We start from the raw sequence: 22844 nt of genomic DNA on the forward strand, positions 1-22844 counted from the left end.
GGTAAACCCCAATAACTATTACCTCTGCTTACGTATGATCGCCTATGCAGAATATTTTTGTACGTTTTAATGCACGACGAACAAAACCAGCACATTATGTTATGTCCCAGCACTGCTGAGCAAGATTTGAGGGTGCATTACCAATGGCAACGGCATCATTTGCATTTCGGTCGAAATGGAAGAAAAGTTGAGCATAGTGCGGCTTAGTTAAGAGAACGCCGCACTAATTAAAGCAATCCGTCGTCATTCTCTGCACCTCGTTTGCTCAAATTATAAATGCACATCTGAGGAATAATGATCCGCTCAGTCTTAGTCGTATCACTGACACAACCAGATATTCATTTTGCATTCTCGCATCGTCCGCACATGCTGTCTCAAATTTTCTTTTGATTTATTAGGCTTTCAAACACGTATACATGAGGAACAGTCGTAATTTTCTATGCTGTATTGTGCAGACTTTGGAGATGCATCAGATCTGTTTTCTCTGACACAGGCTTTTTTTATAGTAACGTTCTGGTGGAAATATGCCGATGTCTTAAACATTTTGAAAAGAGAAAAAACATGAAGACGGGTAGCCTTTGACTGAATGCATCTCTAGGCTCTAATGAGCCCATCGAAGAAGTTGGGTTCCGGAAAACCAAGTTTGATCTGGGGTACAAGATTGATGCGTTAGCGAATGCGGCACACGCATTCGCATAGACAGTTACCTTTTTTTGTTGCCCGTCTTTATAGTGCAGGGAACTAGCTAGTATAAGAACTGGTCCAGACGCGATCAATGCCGCCATGCTGCGAACTTATAAAGTGACCGTCGCTTGTTTTTTTTTCTTTCTCTGAGAATTCTTCGCTCATGCTTCCCCGCAAAAACTTTGCATAATGCCTCGACTTCTGTTGTCTGAACAAAAGCTTACGGTGCTATTTATTCTCGGGAAAGTTGAAACTGTACAGAAAGTCGAACAGAGAGGCAAATGGACGGCGGGCCGCTCGCTGCCATTACGATAACGAACTAAGCCAGCTTGTCGATGTTGATGCTTGAGAAACTCACCGGAAAAATGGCCGATAACTATGCTTGTTCTTTGTATTTTGTTCATGTTTTCACGTACATACGCTGAGTCGCCATATTTTGTTGTTTGTTAGTATTATATTCGGTTCATTTTGTTTGTTCACTTGGTAAGTTCTTTCGTTTCCTTCGGTTTTTGCAGGACATAAAAAAAAAACTCGCGTTGCTATCAAATCACTTGATTGTTACAAAATATATTTGTAATTCAAAGTCATGCATTTATCTTGTCTCTTCACTTGTTTTTGCCCGTGATGGTGAAAAAAAAAACAACAAAGTTACATAACATTTTCCGCGAATCCTCGGTCGCCACACATTCACTCTCTTTATTAACGACTTCCCGAAGGGAATGCAATAATATCTAAAGTGAGCTGTTATTCTCTTAAATGAAGCTGCTCTGCGGCAAATAAAGACGCTCGCATGAAAATATATAGTCTCAGTACTGTTTTTATTTTTCTTACAGCGTAGCTTATAGGATGCAACCACGGGACAGCAGTGGTACGGAAGCACGACTTTGATTCTCGAACACTGCGGCCTTATTTCGATGGGAGAGAAATGCAATGAATACGAGAAGTGATTTTAGATTTATCGTAAAGAATCCCGGGTGGTCAAAACTAATCAAAAGTTCCTCACTCAGGAGTGCGTCATAATCATATCGTGGTTATATGTAGCCTGATTTATATTTATGTCCCACGTCTTCGTTCGGAAAACTGGATTCAGAGCACTATGTAAGAACTTAGAGGCAAGGAAGGTGGGGGGGAGGCTGGACGGGGGGGTTACATGTTATGGCGGGGCTTATCGTAACACTGCATGCTCTGCTGAGGTGCAGAGCCACACTTACACACGTTTCCCTCTTGATACCTCGCTAAGGACTGCTTATGCATTAACATGCCGAGATCATGGTGCCTATACCTTGATTTCATATGCGACCTTCATGAGCACTTCTACGCTTTCTCAAGACAACCATGCACCTGTGCTTGCATGAGGAATTCTCGTGGGTGTGCTTCTTCCCTCTTTCCTTCTTCTCTATTCTTATTCAGCTTCCGCCCGCTCTCCTACCCTCAGTAAGGCAGCAAATGGAGGTAAACTTGCCTAATACCCATGCCACATGGGCAGAGAAAATGACATTCGCTGGCGAAGGCATTCAGTTCCCGAATGACATTTTTTCGGCGGCGCTGCTACACGTCCAAAGCGAATGACATTCGACTTGATGATTTCGATCGCAGCACCTTCCTCGTGAGCATTCGGTGAGTGGCAGTAAAAATATAAACAAGCGTTTACAAGCTTCATGCACATCCGATAATAATTAAGGAAGGAAGGAACATAGGAGGAAAAGAACGGCAGGGAGGTTAACCAGCCTACGGGCAGCCGGTTTGCTACCCTGCGCATGTGAGGAGGATGCGGGAGATGAAAGATAGAGAGCAGAGAGGGAAGAGAGATAAACACAGCACATTCGACAGCACACGTGTGCACACCGATAATAATTAAAAGTATAAATAAACATATTACGCTGCCGTTAGATTTCGTCCGTTACTTTGTTTCGCGATGTTGCAACTGACCGTGTAGCAACTTAAACCAAAGCTAGTCAGTTCCGCAGCGTAAAAATAAAATGGCGCCTGGTGCATTTATTTTACAGCATCTACTGGCTGGAGAGAAGCTCTTAAGCAGTTGTTTAAGTGATTGGTGTAAATAAAATACGCGAAAAATTTCCTTCCAGTCGAATCAAATGTTGTTTTATACAATTACTTCATCAGCTGTGCCGTCGAGTGTACGCACTTCTCCGTTGAATGAGTTCTGGCGATGCCATTAGGTGACGAATGAAATTTGGGCGAATGCCATTTCGTTCATCTGTGTAGCACCGCGGGAATGACCTTCAGTCTGAAGGCTTTAGAAAATAAATGCCATTTTCTCCGGCCGTGTGGCACTGGTATTACATGCCCTTCTTTCATTTTCCTTGTCTCTCTTTCACGAAGACGAGGGAGATAAAAAAAATTGGCCCCGTATCTGCATGTTTTACTGCAAATGTTGTCGAAAGACGATAGTCGTGCGTGTGGAGAGATTGAACAAAACGTTTATTTGATGTTCTGAGCGAGAAAGTGGGTGAATTGTATTCTGGAAGCGCTGTGTTAGAGAGTCTCGATCCGTGCAGCGAAGGCAAATGGGCACCTCGAGGCACGTTATACACGAGCGCCATCTGGCAGTTATCTTCTAAAACGAAAGAAGGCGTGCGCGGCCGCGGATAAAGATGCGCGCCTGTCTCGGAGGTGATAAGGAGTTGAACGCAAAGCAACGGGCAGTTGCCACCACCCTGTCGTCTTAGCAAAGCGTTGGAAACACTTGCTTTTTTGAGCATTGCGTTGCCCTGTCAGCGCATCGTGATAAACGCTACGCTCCTTAGAGAGGGCACTGGTGTGTGCCCTCTCTAGTGTAAAGGCACAGATACAAAACATCGACATGTTGTTATGGTGCCTCAAATATGCGCAATAATTGTTTTTTTAAATTGACAATCGCACAAGTATGAACTCTGAAACTTGAGCGATATTGGAGGGCGCTGCGGATGGGGTTGGCCGTCTGAGGTATCGTTTGGTGCCTTTAGGGGGATCGTTACCACGGGCAAACAGACAAATGTACACACAGAAAGACAGACAGACCAAACTTTTTGGCGTCGAAAGTCGCCAAGAAAGACTATTGTCTTCAAAAAAATTGCAGCATATCCACGAAGTGAATGATGACGAGTTGGCGAACCTCAAAGGATCATTAAACCTCGTACATTGCCCACTCGGTAATGCAAAGACGTGCAACACGTGAGTACAGTACAATATATACAAAATTGTTTATTAGTCACAATGTGCATATCGTGTTGAGGTGTCCGGAAATCCATATCCGTATAAATATTGATACTCATATGGACATGAATAACCATATGAATATCCATATGGTATCCATATAAATGTGGATATCCATATAAATATCCATATGAATATATATAGCGTGTCACGCCGACGGACAGGGGACATGGCTCGACCCTGAGGAGCTTCAACCCTAAAAATCGGTAGCCGCAGTACCACTTTCCCCGGTTTGTATTGTAAAAAGCGCGCTACAGACGTGCGCCCCATATTCACGAACTTGTCTGTCCTGTCTTCTCTTTTCAGACGACAACGAATACAGCTTCTGGATGTACGCCATGATCTCAGTGGGTTCTGCCTTCGTGATATTCGTCGCCGTCACCGTGTACCTGATGTGGTAAGTCGGGCAGTACTTTGAATTGCAGTCTGTTGCTTTTTCTTTCTTTTAATTTTTCCGTCATCTGTCAGAAACCATGAATTCTACAGCACATCTTGCATTCTAAGTAACCTTAGCCCTACAGTGCCGAACAAACTTGTCACTCACTTTAGTCGGTCGTTTATTTTTGTTTCTTTCTTTCGTTGTTTGTTTCTTTGTTAGTTTCTATCTTGCTTTATTTTTTTTCTATTATTTTTTTTCTTTTAGTTGATTGTGCAGATATTTTTCTACCCCAGCACCCTACAGCTGAAATAGACCATAGGATGCAGTGCTTTTTTTTTTTAATCCAGTACAAAGCTGACTGCAGCGCTGGTGCCTGAAGACATCTTTTCTTTTTTGTGTTGACTACTGGTTTCTTCCATGAATGAAATAACGCTAGCAGTTCAGATTGTATGTTTCTCTATCTCAGTAGGCTGTAGACATAACGTTGCTCTGCTACAGGCGTGACGTGTTGGGCCTTTTCTGCAAATATTCTTCTACTAGCATTTCATTAATGGAGCTTTCACGTCATGAGGCATAAGAGAGTACTCTACAGAAATCCTAAGCAGTCACCAAATAATTACAGGTAGTGTCATTTTATATTTTTCATAATAATATACACAATGACTCTTGAATTGCTATGCCAAGTATGCAAGGTAGAGCAACGCTGTGAGGACAGTTTAAAATTTTTTTCGTTACCACAAATGACACCCCTTGCATTCCTAGAAAATCTGGTTAACTTTTGTGCGTGAATGCCCACTGATGCCCATTGGTGCAAGGTGTGCCTAGGGACAAGAATTTACGTGTGAAACAGACAAGCGCACTTTTTTTTTCTTTCTAAGGCACGTGCAAGGTACATCTATAGGTTCGGATGAGCAAGTCAAAATAAGAGTTTGTTTGCCATTTCGCAAGTGATAATGAAAATAATGAGGCCTTTTATTGCGCTCCTTGATAAAGCGTTGACCGCGCTTCCACCCAACTGAGCGCGCGCAAAATCAATGCGCGAGTCTAAAAAAATTTTTGTCTGGAGGAAGCGACAGTTGTCACGTGTGCTGTGATTTGGTGCCAGCGACTTAACTGCTCATCTTAATAGAAATGTAGGGATTTTGACGTCTCAAATAATCTCGAGCACTGAAGCACGCATGTATTAAACACTTTTATTGAATTTAGACGTAAAGATAGGACAGGAATGGACGCACTAAAAAATAGACGTACGGTAACACACGGCAATCACTGAAAACAATAGCCCATGTCCACTTTCCAATCGTATTTTTACCACTCACCACCAAATTACACGAGTCCATTTCACGTGTGCAAATGACACGTGTGGATTCTGCACAGATGCATTGATCTGACGTGTAACCTAAGAGGCACACTCGTTTCTTATAGCTCGAACTGTGACGCCATTTTGTGACATCTCCTATTCTACCACGTTGGTCTATCTAAGTTAAACGCTAAAACTACCACAACCCCTCGTAGCTGACGCCGGTTTCCCATGCCTTGCTAATTTCAGACTTGCTAAGTTAATACACAACTGGCGATTATATCTAACAGATTATATCTAACACTGCGTGCTATCATCCGCCCCCGTATGCTTGAAATAAGACGCCCGTAGAATTCACCCATTACTATAGCGTCTGGATCCACCGGGTTTACACGCGGCGAACAATACTACGTTTTTTTAGTTCGCAACAATAGCTTTGTTTTGCTTCTGTCTTTCAGTCGGAGATAAGGCACTGACGCGCAAATGCAGTCGCCGCTTTGTTAGCGCAACATCTCCACGTACTGAGTCCATTCAATTTTGATTCGCGGCTTAATTTTTAAAGATTGCATTGAGTGAAATGGGGAAATAGAACTCTACTAAAACGCTATATAGGAAGCCAGCTCCGAGGTGTAGCAATGCGCAAATAAATACTCGCGCAGCGTCACCGATCTATATTCAATGCGTCAAATTCTATGCAAGTTGAACTAGTCTCACTGACCTATCCCCACAACCTCTATGCGTTGCCGTAGACTGCACCGCTGCCTATACTTCCCTGCCCTCCCACCAATTCTTCGGTCCACTCGTATACCCCGGAGCAATGGGAAAGCACCCTTCGCTACGGCGCCCCATAAGTCTGTCGGGTGCTCGTTCTGCAGACCCGGGCAGTCACAGAGGTTGTCATGGGTGTCCTGCAACAAATACCCTCACCGTTTTCTTTGAATATTATAAAAGAAAATGCTTTCATCATCATCAGTGGCCTTGCTTATTTTACTCTGCTGCTTAATAATAATTTCATCTCGGATTTCGCGTGTCAAAACAACATGATTAAAAGGGATGTCGTAGTATGGGGCGCCGAAAAAAATTGTTACCACCTGGTATTTTTTTTACTGGCGCTGAAGTCACAAGGTCCTCTAGCTTTACGCCCCCATGCATCGAAATGCGACTGCCATGACTTGGATTAAACCTGCGACCGCCGAGTCGGCAGCCGAGCTCGGTGACGGTTGTGCCACCGCATTATGTTACACGAACCAATGCATTTCAGCTGCAAGCAATTTTTTATTTCGTGCAAGCGCCTCGTTTGTTGCAGTTCTGCCACTTTGTAACAGAGACAAACTACTCGGCAAGCGCAGTTTTACTGCATGCAATTGCGTTGCTTCGTATTTTACTGACATTGGTTCAATGAATACAGGATTAGGTCAGAAAGCGCGAGGTCGCGCGTTAGAATCTCGCCTGCGATGGCTACATCCTAAAAAAACGGAATACGAAAACATACCTGTATCGTGCAATGGGCTAAGAAACCTCAAGAGTTCAACTATAATCCACATTATCCCACAAAAGAGTGGCTTATAATCATATATAGGTTTAGACGCGTACACAATACTACAGTTCTGATATTATTTTTTTCTCTCGGCGTTCATATTTATTTAGTTATATTGAATTTGCATGCGGTATTGATATGCTGCACTTCATTTGCAACGCTTCTGCTTTTCCTGCCGAACGTGTATATTTTAGCACCTTTCAACTTCATACTTTGCTTATTTATTTAATGCAAAATACCTTACAGGTCCAAAGGCATTGAGTAAGGGGGGTTGCAGTGAATGCGGAGGTGAACTTCTGAGGAGCAACTCTACATTACAGGTTAATAATAACGTAATGTGGTGTAACAAAAACTAACAATTCAATAAGTCAGGATTACTTAAAACAAGAGTGTACAACTTGCTGATGAAAATAAAGGCCAACATTTCACAACATAAAACAGCTCGAAAGTTAAATAAGTAAAACAACCTCACGATGCTATAATAAAAAAATGTATCTCAAGTTTTTGCCGAAACATGTTAGAATGACTATCTGAGGCGATATTATCGGAAAGATCCATCCACATGCGGATGGCTTGCGGTAGCGCTGATGTGTTAAACGTCTTCGCCCACATACGTATAAACCGAGAGTACGCCATTCACGTAGTTTGCTATATATTTCTCCCAGTTTGTATAGTTCCGGTATTTTGTTTTGTTTGGTATGAACGAGACGCTGCCCTATATTGGTCTTGTAATCAACGTACCGCAATTGCTATAGAGCTATCTTCTGGCTTCGTTGGCACAATTTTTCTGTTTAGCGTACATGTGCCAAAACGAGACAATACTAAGGTGTGGCACACGTAGCGCCAGTGTGTATGCCCCCATAGTCTTCTACGCGTCTTGTGCGATCTGGGCTAAACACTTCAGATATGTCATTTGCTAATGCTCAGAAATGAGAAAAAAAATGTGTGAAAACATTTCTAACGCCAATTGAATCGCTCGAAAAACGACATATATCTATGTAGTTCTCCGTCAGAATGAAAATTTATGCAGCAAAGTGTAGTCAAGAAAACTGAGAAGCGGTATGTTTTATGTAAATGGGTTTCTAGATATATATACAATGAATATTTGCAGAGTACTTTTAAGAAGAAAAGAGGAAGACATCAACACAGGTTTTTAAAATAATCTTACTTAAGTTAAATTTTATTGCGTCTGCCAAAAATGCGTTCAGATCTAAGCAAACCTTTGAAAAAAATGAACTCCTTCACTATGAACTCGTAAGTAGTCATCCCACAAAAATATGCGGCTTTATTTTACGAACGTCGCAATAGCGAGAAACGAGCGTTCTCTAACAGCTGCTATTTTCTCTTTTTCTATCTCTCTCTCTCTCTTTCCTCTTTCCCTGCACGCTATCACGTGACCGCAGCATTCCAGAGCGTGAATAGAGAAGATATGGAGGAGATGTAAGTTTTCTAGCGATGCGTATGCTATCATCCAATATTTGTCACCCGAGATACATCGCTGAGTTTATTTTTTTTTACCTGTCGCGAGACGTTTTAATAGTGCGTTTATCATGTAAATTACTCAGCTTACGTTTCCTTGACTCGCACAAAAACAAACGATTAAAGAAATTAACGAAACGTCTGGTAAAAACTAACCAATATATATTTTCTGTAGATGAAAATTAAGAAGGAGCGTACAGTTATTCTTCTAACTTGGAATATAGGACGGATATAATAAACAGATTAAACCAACAGTATCTAGTGGAACTTGACTCAGTCTTTATTTCAACCATGTAGTCTGAGAAGGTCACCAGAGACAAGTCATTATTTATCTATTCGTATTGAAACAAATGAGTTGGAGCAGTGGCAGCGAATGGGAAATGTAATGAAAGACTTCCTTAACGAACTTCCGTGAAGCAGGTAAAAAGAAGCGTTGCAATTATTTAGGTGGTACTTCTTATCAACGTAATTATATTTTCCCGATTACAGTAACATGCATATATATATATATATATATATATATATATATATATATATATATATATATATATATATATATATATATATATATATATATATATATATATATATATATATATATATAAAAGTGTTCTTAGCACAAAAGTATTTGTAACGTGTGATATTTTGGCGGAATGAATGGATGGATATTTCTTGGGGAACTTCTTTTTATTTATTGCGTTGGCCTACCTATCGCGGTAGTCTTTTGTCCAGCAACGGAACACCACGCTATCTGTCGTAAAAGCTTCCATCGTAGTGCTTATTAATGAACACTTTCTAAAAAGGGGATTATATTCAAGACAAATGCGCAAAGCAAGAATGAAGGGTGTCGCATGACTAGCTCATACTTAAGATGTCTTAACCTGATAACCTGAAAAAATCTCCTTTGATCAGAATTTCATGTGGGTGCCCTCAGGACAAAAAAAAAAGATAGCAATGTGTGCGCCAGTGTTGGGTGAAAAGGAGGCGAGTTCATTGCTTGTCGCAACGAAAGCAAACGACTATCGTACATTATCTTGTAATTCAACCTCGACAGATGATTTTTCGTATCCCTTGTTCATAACGTAAGTGCTGAACTACATTACGATCGATTGGCACAGTAATCGTGTCAGTGCTACTAAGAGCTCTCTGCCCGTTACGTGAAATTTTACATCATCGCTCTTCTGAGCACAACTCTTACAAAAGCACGCGTGAAATTTAGTAGTGCGTGCAGATACGCAGCATGCCTGCATATTTCATGAATCATTGTGTGAAGGCCTGATACGAAATAACTCTGCAGAAGAGTAGTCCCCGCATCACCCTACATGATTGATTGATATGTGGGGTTTAACGTCCCAAAACCACTATCTGATTATGAGAGACGCCGTAGTGGAGGGCTCCGGAAGTTTAGACCACCTGGGATTCTTTAACGTGCACCCAAATCTGAGCACACGGGCCTACAACATTTCCGCCTCCATCGGAAATGCAGCCGCCGCAGCCGGGATTCGAACCCGCGCCCTGCGGGTCAGCAGCCGAGTACCTTAGCCACTAGACCACCGCGGCGGAGCGCATCACCCTACATCAGACAATTTGTAAGCAAGAGGTTGATTTAATGTCTGCAGCTCTCGTAACGAATGTAAGCTGCTGCTATCATTGCTTATGTTCATCTAAACTTTTCGTTCAATGTCGGTTTAATGCAGTTTAGGAATAAAAGCTCGTTAATCCTCGTGCTTAATCAGTTTCGCTTCATTCAAAAGCTTGTGAACGAAGCATGCTTTCACACATCCCAGCATGTCTATGGATGCTTGAAAGCGTTGTTGTATGCGCAGTTGATAGATGGAGTGATTTCGCGTACTGAAGACTCTACTCTAACTCTGCCACAGTTTCAGTAACGCAGTATTTACAAACATCAGTTCATCTACAATTTGTTGTTGTAGAAACGGGCGAGTATGTAACCGAGCATTGTGCAATTACGCGCGTCAAGTCACAAATAGGTAGCTTTCGCAATCTCTTCTTTCTCCCATACTAATTATTGATAACGAGTATATAATGGTATATCTTCTAGTAACCATAATCAGCGCATCACTGAACTGGCTGTAAACGTTTCTGCTTTTTTCGAAAGTATTCCTCAGGCTGTGTATGCATAGTCATGTCCAGTTTCAACTACTTGCCAATACAGCGTATCCGCAATCCCTCGCAAACCCCTCGTTGGCAGCTATATAGTGTTAGCAACGCGGATAACTTTTCCCTGTGTCTTCTGGCTGGCTTGGGATTTGATACACGGCAGAACATATGTTGAACGGAACTGATCCAAAACGGTAACTCTTCTCTCTCTCGCAGCCATTCCTCCGTGCGTCAGCGGCTGAAGAATAGCTACTCGTTCAGCTCACGACACCGGTCCAACTCCTCGGCCGCCAGCACCAGCATGGTGGCGAGGAGCAATGCCTGCTGCGCCTACGAGCCGGCGCCCACGTCATCGTCTTGCACGGCGGTGTCCACCACGCAGCTGTACTGACACAACGCCAAGGGCAGCGCTGCACGCTGGTCAGCTTGCGCTGCCAACAACGCCGCCATGGATGCAGCGAAGGCCCTAGGAAACACGTAGCCCATTCCAGATGTGCCACGTATACTCTCACGTGAACACAGCACTCGAACGTCGGGAAGATCTGAACGTGGCGCTCGAGAAACTGCCGCTAAACAGACGGTGTTAAGTGGTTCAAAGCATTCCAGGGGAGCCGTGGTGACACGAAAACGGCACTCGTGCGCGATTTAGCGAATCCCTGTGCGTTTCTGCAGGCTTCGTACGCGCCTTTGCTGCCACCGCTCTTTCTGTGAGAGTGTAACAAACACAACGCGCTGTGACGAATGCTGCCCACTGTGTGCTTGCCTGCTCTAACATTCCTACGTACTGGACCTTGAAGAATGGTGTCAGCGTTAATACCTCCAAGGTCGACAGAACTGGCGATTGAAGTAATGGTGTGGAAGTTCTCCTGCCCTCCGTTTTACGAAGTTCGCAATGAGTCGACGCACAATGAAGACTGCTGCTAAAGACAGCGGAACTCCCAGTGACTGGCAGAAACGCACCCCCTTCATGAGGAAGAGGTTCCATGAGTGGGGCCTACGTTACGATTCGTGAAGTTTCCATAAAAGGCAACTTCGATGACTGTACTGTGTTGTGCGTACCTTTGACCCAGACTCCTGTGATCACCCTGTGACTGCGAAATGTGTAAACGAATGTCTCGTGTAATCTGGCTCCATCTCTTGTTTAGTAAGAAGGAAGCACAAGTGTTGTTCCCCGTTTCTCTGGTGCATCGCATGGAATGTACTTTTTTCTGTGGCATTTTTTTTCGGGGCTTAATATGGTAAAGAGACTTCAGCATTTGTTGCCTGTCTTTTTCCCAAGAGCACCTGAGAACTTCAACACAATGCGTGCTATGGCATAGCAGATCACCGTAGCGGAGGTACCTTTCTGAAAACTAATCGTGAGACTGCGTGCGAAAATGCATTAAATGCACCATGTAGCCACTAAGTTTGGCCATGTTTGTTGCTAATCAGCAAGAATAAGGTTGCATTAGACTCGCGAATGACACGATCAATACATTACTGTCCATGCCGTCAAATCATTAGCAAGCTGTACTTATCGGACGCATACTGAAACTAACCAGGTTGGAGTACTTAAAGACGGTTTTTCGCAGCTGCGAGAAAGCGGTGACACGTTTGAACGCGTGATATAATGGCCTCCTCATTTCCACTTCTTCCCCGTCGCCGACGGCCGGCCGATTTGCCACCGCCGCTCGTGGGTTGAAAGCCAGCAAAGCGGGCGCAGCGCACAGTCCACGCTACCCGTATTTCTTTTAATTTTTTTTTCTCCCTTGGGCACTGCGCCGTGGCGCCTTATGGCTGACAGAAATTGGGGGGCTTTTTTTCGTTGAGGAATTACTGCCACCATCGTTTCTAGCCATAGGCTGCAGGGCAACGTCCACCACATGCACATGGTGGCCGCGCCAGCCAGGAGAAGGCCGTGGCGCATCAGTGCGGTGGCACCATCTAGTTTTGCAAAGACAAATTAGCTGCGGAAAATGGTCTATACATGTGAGAAATTCTTCTTGTTATGTGAAATGTCTTGTACCGTGCCTACTCTTTAAATTCTTTTCACAGCTGCATATCTTTGTACTTGTATAGTACAAGTATAGTCCTACGGGCTTCTAATCAGTACATTTGATATACTTCTGGAATTATTCATAAGCAGACGCACTAGAAAAGTGAATAAGCTTATAGTAAAACGTCTAAGTTTGGTATTCCTCAAAGGATACTGTTGTCATATTAATGGTATTGTTTCTTTTCTTCTTGTCTATGTGGTACTCGCCAACATTGGGCATTCAGGTAGTTCGAAAACATTTCCGAGTTTAGGTGTTATCAAACTGTACAATATCGAATGTACCTCATGACCTCACGCCTGGTTGTTCACGTTGAAAGTCTGCTCCCAAGAAAGACGTACCGCGAATCTCGATTGTCAATTGCCAAAGATATATCATGGCGGTTCCATAAGCTATCGTTTTTGTACAATGAAAGCTCTTTCATCTATTTTTGGCATTTAGCCTCATCATCCGTGAAGTGGAGGAAGAGTGTATCGTGCCATGGACACATCAGCGTGTCTGTTTAGTTACTCATCTAGCTAGAACCTCACTAACCTACCATTGTTGTTGTCGCGTATGTGTACATTCCACAGAGACAATGTTCGCTTGGCTGCATTAATGCCACATGCGCTTTCATGAATTGAAGGGCGCCGGTGTCGAAGCTGACTTTATCTCTCGTTGTGATACAGGAAAAATTTTTTCAATAAATTGTATCTTAAGAAACTTATACACTCGTGACCATATACTTTCTTTATCTTTGCATTTTTTTCCCTGAAAGGTATTGTGACAAATGCAGGTCTCATTGTTTTCAGTTTTTCAGTACTTGGCGAACAAAAAGTTGTACTATTTTGAATGTTCCCTTTCATACCTTTTGTGACTGAGAAGTCTTTTGGGAAGGCATCTGCTTACTTCGAATAGTGCATTATGCTAAAAGTTTCGATTTTTTTTCACAATGGCGTTATAGCATATAGCACGATGATTTCATTACAAGCAGCAGCGAAGAAGAGCCTTGGTGGCATTTGCAGAACAAAATGGCATGTGTACATCGACCTAAGTGCTCTTTTAAGGTCAAACCAACGAGGTTCTATGCTATGTCTTCTGGAGTGGAGGTGCGGCCCGATAGGTGACACTGGTCGCCGCCATATTGGAAAAAGAAAGACTCGGAAGCAGACAACAAAGCGCGCTTCGTAGCTCCGCCCTCGCAATGGCCTTAGGAGACTGTGACATGCTTTTGTAAAGCAGTGAAAGGTTTTACAAGGACATCGTGACTTCGTGCGTCGCTTATGGCTACACAAATTGCATGAAGAAGAAGCCCGGGATCACTTTGCACGTGTAAGTATTCTCGCTTGTTCCCTGACGACCGCCTGTTTTTTCGCGCATGCTGTGAAATTAGAAAAAAATATGGAAGGTGCGCATGCGTGCAATAGATGCGTATAGCTGTATGGAAGGTAACTCTAAGCTTTAAATGCTCGTTGACACAACGTTGTCCACGAGTTTTAAGTTTATGAACGAAGCACTCGTGGTCTATGGCTGCACGTATCAAACATTGGAACAAGTAGGACGTCTGAATGCCCTTTGAATTCTAAGTTTTCTGGTGTTGTCTTACAAGGGAAGACTGGCGGCGTGCATACATATTTATTTTTTTTTGGCGAGTGAATATCGAATTTGCTGCATGTTTATCGAGGAATTCGCAAACGTAGAAAATATTCCATGCCGTGATTATGCATAGTACATGTTTACAAAAGACAGTGCGCTGCGTTCTGCCTGGGAACGTCCTGTTCAAAGAAGTAGTTGAAGGGCTACGGATGGTGAACGCCTTAGTTGCATTCACTTCGAAAGAGGCTGCTTGACAGAACGGGGCAGACAACCAGATCTGCGGCCTGGCAGTGCACCTTCTATTTTTCCTGCTTTCCGATCGCATCTGCAGAAACCTGTTAGTTTCTACCTGCTTCACGTAGATTCAATGGAGTGTAGTGATGAAAATAAGCAATTGCGTCTAAAACAAGAGGAGACACCTTTGAAATCCGTTCTATCTTGCCGACGAAACCGAAACCAAAACGCCGATAGACGAAGTTGCCGAAGTGAGTGAGAGGCGTTATATCAAACATCGATCTACCTCGTTCCTAGGCTCTGAAGGCTGCGCTTGCCATGACAACACACGTCGCCAACGGAAGTTGATAAATATTATGCAGAACTATAACACCACTGCAATCGTTCTTATAAATGGTTCGTTTGGGGTACGTCTCCTGGAGTTTGTCGGCAGTGCACGCGGCATCGGTGTTTCAGTTTTGGTTCCGCCTTTAAATTGGTTAGAATTCGATAACTCTAGAAAAATTACTGGTGACTCCCAGTTTACTCAATATCCTCTCTATTCTAACTTCAGCTTTAATTATTTCAGCTTCCTCATATATTCTCTGGTATTCTGCCGACACACTCACACAAGCACATATGTGATAGAGGCGAGCATGCCCCGCCGCGGTGGTCTAGTGGCTAAGGTACTCGGCTGCTGACCCGCAGGTCACGGGTTCAAATCCCGGCTGCGGCGGCTGCATTTCCGATGGAGGCGGAAATGTTGTAGGCCCGTGTGCTCAGATTTGGGCGCACGTTAAAGAACCCCAGGTGGTCTAAATTTCCGGAGCCCTCCACTACGGCGTCTCTCATAATCATATGGTGGTTTTTGGACGTTAAACCCCACAAATCAATCAATAGAGGCGAGCAAACGTCGTGTTCCCCTTGATCTTGAGTATCTGCAGGCACATTTTCTTTAAAACACCCAATATATACTACAACCCTTTTGTAACGCAATAATGCTCCAACAAGCTCGATATGCGAAGCATCTCTCGACAACAGATTGATCTGACAGCGTGCAGCTGACAATGGGTGCATGAAATAATTTGTTTCATAGACAAGAAGAGCCAAGTATTCGTTGGTGTAAACTAAATGTGGTTTCCGTCTCATCTTTTTTTATTGTTGAACTGCAAACCGACGCGCGCAACGCGCGTATTTCATTGCGGTCTATGACGATTCCACCCTGTTTTTCCTTTAGCAATATGGCCGCCGGCGGCTACACTTGCTCCCGTTGACGGCGGCCGGGACTACCACTCCAGAGGTTCTACAGAACCTCCTTGGATCGAACATTAAGTATCGCATGAAAAGTTAGGCGAGCTGGTGCGAATTCTTCTATGAAACAGCGCGACAGGGCAGAAGAAAAGCAAGGAAGCGCTCATCTGATTTGCATTTATTTTTTTACCATCCTGTCGTGCCGAGGAGTTTAATAGAAGATGAGTTTACCACATGCATCTTTTAGTCTTACAGGTACCGCAGTATACTTCATACTTTGTAGCAATAGTGCAATAGCTTGTGCAGACATTTGGAGGGCCTGTGCCCGTATTTTTCTATTTGTAACACCGCAATAAATCATTTGTTTTCGATATTGCCGAAACCAAGGAAACACGGGACGAACATGGCTGCCAGTTCGACAAGTTTACTTAAAGGGACTCTAACAAGAAACAACCAGTTGTTTTAGATTGATAAACCGCACTCAGAAAACTCTCGTAATTGTCTATGTCATAAGCTCATTGTTAGCGGACAAAATGAATGTGGAATTTTACTTTTTTTTAATTCTGAGTCATGATTGCCGCCCGTGACACAAGAAATTCCACAATGTATTTTCGCAACATTGGCTTGAGGAAATTTTCTCATACTTTTCTTTTCCTTTCCTTTTATTATCACTTAGAGCGCGCATTTGCAGTGACACTGAACAAAATTTCAGAGGCGTTGGAAAAGTAATTCTCATAACACTTCGTGCAACATAGGTCACAACTGCTAATAATCAATGTGGCATCGCTTCCAAGTAAGTGGCGTGATTTTTCCGGCACACCAAACGGTGCTAAGATGAAACATTCACCTGGAAACAATAAACGACTACAAAAATGGCAACAGGTGGCCTATAAATATATTGTCACGCTGTCCCACAGCCTTTATCCTGGCTTCGTACAGACATTGCACTGCTTGAAGATTGCACAAGTCGCACTCTGGTTACCACTAAACATTTTCTACCTCTGCATGTTACCGTAGCTGTGGGATTGCTCGTGCACGTCCGCTTCAGCTACGCGAGGTACGGGGTTCAATGTCCAGTGCCGACCGGCCACTCACTGGTTTCTAAAATGGGTACAGGTGGGCTTCGATGGGCTGTGACGCGTCACCCCAGTGGTGAAGCTTACTCTTCCTGGAGGACTCCCAACCAGTTGCGCGGGAACCGGTACTTTGCATGTTCCTGTTTTAAGCCAATGTTAAGTGCCACGAGTTTAAGTGTTTTTTTTTTCAAACATATTATCGATAAATCAGTTCATCAAGAAAATGTTTTGGATTGACTTTTATATAAGTCATATAACAATTCATTCTGAGTTGTGTTTCGACCACGTTTCAGCAAATATTCACGAGAGATCAAACTAAAATGATTTGCCGAACGTTACGAGCAATAGAAATTACCAGCGTTCGAAGTGGCCGTTCAACCATATCTGACACGTTTCCAGAATCGGCACTGCGGACAATACATTACGTATTCAATATATCTACTTGAAGTCGCTGTTTTTATGAGCACCCTTTATCGTAAAACCATTAAGGGCACGGAAAGCTCAAATAGATAGTCTCTCCTTGCTACAGTGAGGCCTCTGGTATAAATAGTTTTGATTCTTGGCCCGTGTCGTGACACAGTTTTCTGCAGCAAATGGGTTGTCGATGTTAATACACTGGCTCCGCAGCTAAAAAGAACGCTTCGCTTGGGCGGGGCCCGCTGTATCTTTCTGCACACAGCACGAAGCAGCGAATTCGTTTTGGTCGGCTTATAAAGAATGCAACACGCCGCAACTGATTTCCGAGTTCAATGGCCTTTCCTTTAAGTCGTTTACTGCCAAGGATCCCTTTCAAACACCCAGCATTTACCGAGTGCTGAAGTTGTATAACACTGCGTGTTATTATGTTTGTGTTTTAAAGAGTTGAGATGTGGCTCGTGTGTGCAAGATTCCGAAGGCGGCTTTCATCTAAATATTAACACGCGTCATTGCTTCTTTGCTCCTATGTGATCGGGCTTCTTCAAAAAATTCAAATAAGCATGCGTGGTCATATGAAATGTCTATAAACACATGCATATTATTCCACCAATGACAACACTTGTTTGTCACCAAGAGGTTGAACTGCATGATAAAAATTGGATTGGCGAAAAAAAGACACAAAACGAACGAAAACATTATGGTAATAACATTCAACCGCAGTCAAAAGTTGAAAGCACGGTCGGTTCTCTGGCCTGTTCACGACGGTCATCTCGATCTTCCCTCAAGGCACGAACATTGCCTTACCGTCATATTTATCCATGCTCCAATAGCAAGCTTCCGTGGTGTGCATACGTAAGTGCGCCAGGAGATTACCGTTGTAGTTACGCATGCACTCTCTGTGTTTCTTCGTCGTATGAGAACGCAGCTGCATTGGCTGCACCCGTATAGCCTAGCGAATATGAAGAATCGAAACGTTTTCTTTTTTTTTCTATACTTCTTTCATTTCTTTGCGTATTCGTGGAAGTATCAGTGGTGATACGTGGTCTGCAAGCAAGTGCAGATAGTCTGGCTTCTCGCAATTACTGTTATTTCCGAAATAATAGGAAGGTACCATAAGAAAACAATAAAATTTTATTCAACATCAGTTCAATATTGTTGATAACTTGGCTATTTGGTCACTGATCATTTTATAGTAAGGTTCAGTAGCGTCCTTATTATCCCTCTTGTCCATGTTAAAAAATGCGCAACTTCACCTTACGGTAAAATAAACACTTACTGCCTTACTGTTACTTACTGCCTGCCAATTTACTTTTGTTTGTGAGCTCATCTAATCGCTTTTCTTCTATCGCCTCGTAATTTGAGGTTCGCCTTTTATAACCCCTATTCATGGTTCACACAGTATTCATAGATATATTGGGTTTGATTACAGCTTTTTGTTGACTCATCAATTTTTATTAATAGTAAGTGGCCATTCTCTTTACTCTGATACATTTGTGTGAATTATTACGGTGCATTCGCAATGTTTCGTCACTTTGTAATGGGGGAAAAGACAATAATTAAAGGACATTAGTAACTTCGTTAGAAGAACTGGAGAACAGTGCAAGAAAAAGACAGATACTCACTGACGCAAACGAAGCGCTCACTGTCAACCATGTTGTCGATAGCAAGCGCTTCGTTTCTACAAGTCGGTTAATGGCATCCTTGCGCTGTTACTCAGTTCTCCTGGTACGCTCCAACCAACCTCATACTTAACACCTTATTGTGTTACATTCGTGTTTCTGCCAAGAAGAAGCAGAAAGAACGATGAGAGGTCGGCCAAATTTGCACGTGTTTCGCCGCCCAACACTTGAAGAGAAAAAAGGAAAAAATAAACAAAAGTTTCATAGATAAAAATGCGCGCTCAGCAACAAGATAATTATAAAGATGCGGAGCATCTCTTGCTCGGGTCTATGTCCCGCGGCGTCGGCATCCGCACTCACACCACACATGGGCAACTCCCTTTCTTATCTCTCTCCAACAAGCCCCTCCCTTTGCTCTTCGTTCACTGTACACATAGGCACTGGATTTTGACCTCCAAGGTAGTGCCGGTGGCAGATTTCTCGTGTGCGTTGTTGAACAAAATTCGCAGCCTGCGTGTTAACTATAGAAGCGGGCAGCGGGCCGCTGTGTCTCCAACCGGAGTATTCTGTTTCTCTCTGCCCATTATCAGTGATTTACATGTTCCAGCAGAAAACAACCTTCCATCACTACATGTGTTTGCGCCTTCTCAGTTTCTATCCTGCGCAACGCCGCGATGAGCGCCAACGTCGACGTCACCGCCAGTGTAAGCGGTAGCGCCCGCAGTTTCGCATCTACGCACGGTTCCCTTTAGTGGGAGACGGCGTAATTTTTTTTCACTGCGTTCGATGACGATAACGTAACGGTGTCGTTCGGAAAAAGCGTATCAAGACTCTACGAGATCCATGGCTTCCGAGTCCTTATTTCTGGCACCGTAAAGTTACGGCAAAGCAATGGAAACGCGTCACTACAAAATAAAAAATAAAGAAAAAACATGTTTGCACATCCGATTCCTTCAGCACTAGCAACAGTAACATTCCAAAGAGTGACACAGATTTAGCATCCGTATTATGAGAGGCATCAACAAGCTATTGTCATGCAACTTGAGACCGACCTATCAAGACGCATGGTATCTTTTAGAGATTGTCGTCCGTGCATTCAACGCGGAACCATGTAAAATGATGAAGCGCGTACCAATGTCCTTCTCCAGTGCACGTTAAAGAACACCAGATGTTCAGAATTCCCGCAGCCTTCCAGTGCGTCGTCTCTTATAATCATATAGCAGTTCGAGGGCGCAAAACAATATATATTATTATTATGTCATCCCTAATGTTTGTTTTTGTTTTGTTTTGTTTTGTTTTTTATCTGGGGACTGCGTGCCTGTATATCGTCTCTGCGAGGCGTGTGGATGACCGGGAAGCGGCCTGGTTTTGGGAGCCTTCCTATGCGAATGCGGCCAAACTATTCCGGTCATGTGCTGACGCCAGGCACGGCCGTAACTGCGACTCGCTGATATGTGCCGATGCCGGCGCAACACTTTCTGGTCACGACATTTGGGCATCAGAGCGTAACAGTCGCCGCCAAGAGCAGCCGCGTCGGCGCATCCATTACTCGCCTCTGCGCCCGTCACATTTCACGCCACGCTCTCGAATCTCTCACGGGCAGCTGTTCACGAGAGCCAGGCTTCCGATAGATAGTTCTGCGAACCGAATAAATTTCCGCGCGGTCGTAGTGCCGAATGTAATCGCTAAATTAGTACAATGCTGCGATAATTCGTTAAATGGAACGCGTGATTTCCTGCAGCGTGTCGGGTCCCACGTCCGTTTCCTTGCAGGGATGCGCGGGTATATCAGTGTTGATTGCTAGAAGATGAGTGCGAGATCACCCTCGCTATTGCTACAGCTTTAGGAGCAGTTAAAATAGAATGAAGAAACCAGGGTTTGTAAGATCTCGCTGACGATTTCTCCTGTTAAATGAAGAAAGAACAGACGGGGGGGGGGGGGGGGATGCTGGGTATAGGCTCATTTCTGAGAAGAGAGTGAAATCTATTGGACGTGTAGCGTTCTCTTGAAATAGAACAAAATCGAAATAGAAGAAGTAAGCGCACAAGAAATAAATCGAGCACTGATAAAACACGCTAAGCTTGAGATCAGCGCGTATCTCGCAGGCCATCATTCGTCTTCAAATTTGCGTAGCGTGCTATTCTTATGGTTTTTACTTCATCGATGCGACACCATAAACGCTTCTGTAATGTCCGTGTGTAACCAAAGCTGGTGGCCAAATAATACAGTACTCAGATAGATATGTGGGGTTTAACGTCCCAAAACCACCTTATGATTATGACGGACGCCGTCGTGGAAGGCTCCGGAAATTTCGACCACCTGGGGTTCTTTATCGTGCACCTAAATCTGAGCACACGGGCCTACAACATTTCCGCCTCCATCGAAAATGCAGCCGCCGCAGCCGGGATTCGAACCCGCGACCTGCGGGTCAGCAGCCGAGTGCCTTAGCCACTAGATCACCGCGGTGGGGCGCTACAGTGCTCAGTATAGACTACGTCATGAAAATGGGCGTCATTCCGTCCCATCGATTGTCGAAGTGACAAGCCATGAAATCTTGCTACTATCGTTCGATAAGCAGCAACTATAGTAAAACATGGCCTTTTTATATCTTTTTTTACTTTTTTAAAAAATCCTCCAGGCCTGCGCGGAATGCGCAGCCCAGTCGCTACAAAAGCTGGAAGAGCGGCCTTGCCTTTTTAAACGCCCTTTGGGGCAAGGCCTCCTTTATTTCTTCCAATACCAGTGCAAACGCTCGCTTTTCCCGTCGGTCTGCCTTAGTTCAGAGAGTGGCCGTGACGTGACGCTACATGATGGGTAGCGCTGCTTTCATCACATGTGCTTCCGAACCCTTTCACTCGGAGATGCGATAGACGTGTTTCCCACTCCGATATCTTAGGTCTGTCAGATCTGTTCCTTTGTGCTCCTTCTTTGTAGCTTGAAGTAACGCCGCCACTGCATCACAGCTCATGCGCTGTGATGCGGTGCTTTCCCATTGGCTGCCCGCTTAGCGTGACGAACGGCGACTTGCTATCTCAAACCATCGTATCTTTTACAAAGCCAGCGTGACCGCCAATATTGGGAACACGAGGAAAGCAAGACGCCGCCCCACGGGTCTGCACACAATTGAGGGGCTCTCTCCTCCATGACACCAGAGGCTAGGCGAAGGGCGAGAACAGGAAAGTACTAGAGGAGAGGGTGGTGAACAGCTGCATCGGGCTTATCTGGCTGGCATTGATATAATAGTGGCGGCACTGCTTTGGCTAACTGCTACGAGCACACTTCCAGTAGCCACTATGCCATAATATCAAAATTTCTGCTGAGACCACGCCCCGCCGCGGTGGTCTAGTGGCTAAGGTACTCGGCCGCTGACCCGCAGTTCGCGGGTTCATATCCCGGCTGCGGCGGCTGCATTTCCGATGGAGGCGGAAATGTTGTAGGCCCGTGTGCTCAGATTAGAGCGCACGTTAAAGAACCCCAGGTGGTCGAAATTTCCGGAGCCCTCCACTACGGCGTCTCTTATAATCATATGGTGGTTTTGGGACGTTAAACCCGACATATCAATCAATCTGTTGAGACCACAAAAACGTGGTTTAGTAATTCGATTTTCTCGATGTCGGAATACCGGAAAACGAAACATTGAAATGACGCCGCTACAAGAAATGCCCTGCTTCCAATATTTTCTCTCTCTTTTTTTTTTTTTGTAATCGTCGGTAGAAAGCACTCATATGGTTCAGTTTATATTTGGCAAGCACGGATGCGTAGCCTGGTGCTCAAGACACTCACTTTCAGACCGCGGGGATCCGATTTCTGGGGATCCCAGCGCTGGAAAATTAAAGTAGTTTGTTTTATTTTATTTACCACACCTATTACATTGAGAAGAACTATAAGGCAGGTTAGTTTGTGTTAATCTCGATACATAAATGCGCTTTCTTAACACGGACGCT

At 44.0% G+C, this 22844-nt stretch overlaps 1 protein-coding gene across 3 annotated transcripts in view; it reads left to right on the forward strand.

The window, feature by feature from the left end:
* The window catches only part of LOC119171577 (thrombospondin type-1 domain-containing protein 7A), a 239769-nt gene extending 228401 nt beyond the window's left edge, over positions 1 to 11368 (forward strand). For 2 of the 3 annotated variants that reach the window (XM_075885160.1, XM_075885159.1), the window contains 2 exons: positions 4207 to 4297; positions 10933 to 11368. In XM_075885160.1, coding sequence (XP_075741275.1) covers positions 4207 to 4297; positions 10933 to 11107 — 266 coding nt within the window. In that variant the 3' untranslated portion in view covers positions 11108 to 11368. Of the gene's footprint in view, positions 1 to 4206; positions 4298 to 8519; positions 8557 to 10932 lie in introns of all 3 variants that reach the window. The other variant, XM_075885158.1, reaches the window with a different exon arrangement.
* The last annotated feature ends 11476 nt before the right edge of the window (positions 11369 to 22844 follow it).

Source organism: Rhipicephalus microplus, unplaced genomic scaffold, assembly GCF_043290135.1.
Source record: "Rhipicephalus microplus isolate Deutch F79 unplaced genomic scaffold, USDA_Rmic scaffold_74, whole genome shotgun sequence".
NCBI lineage: Eukaryota > Metazoa > Arthropoda > Arachnida > Ixodida > Ixodidae > Rhipicephalus > Rhipicephalus microplus.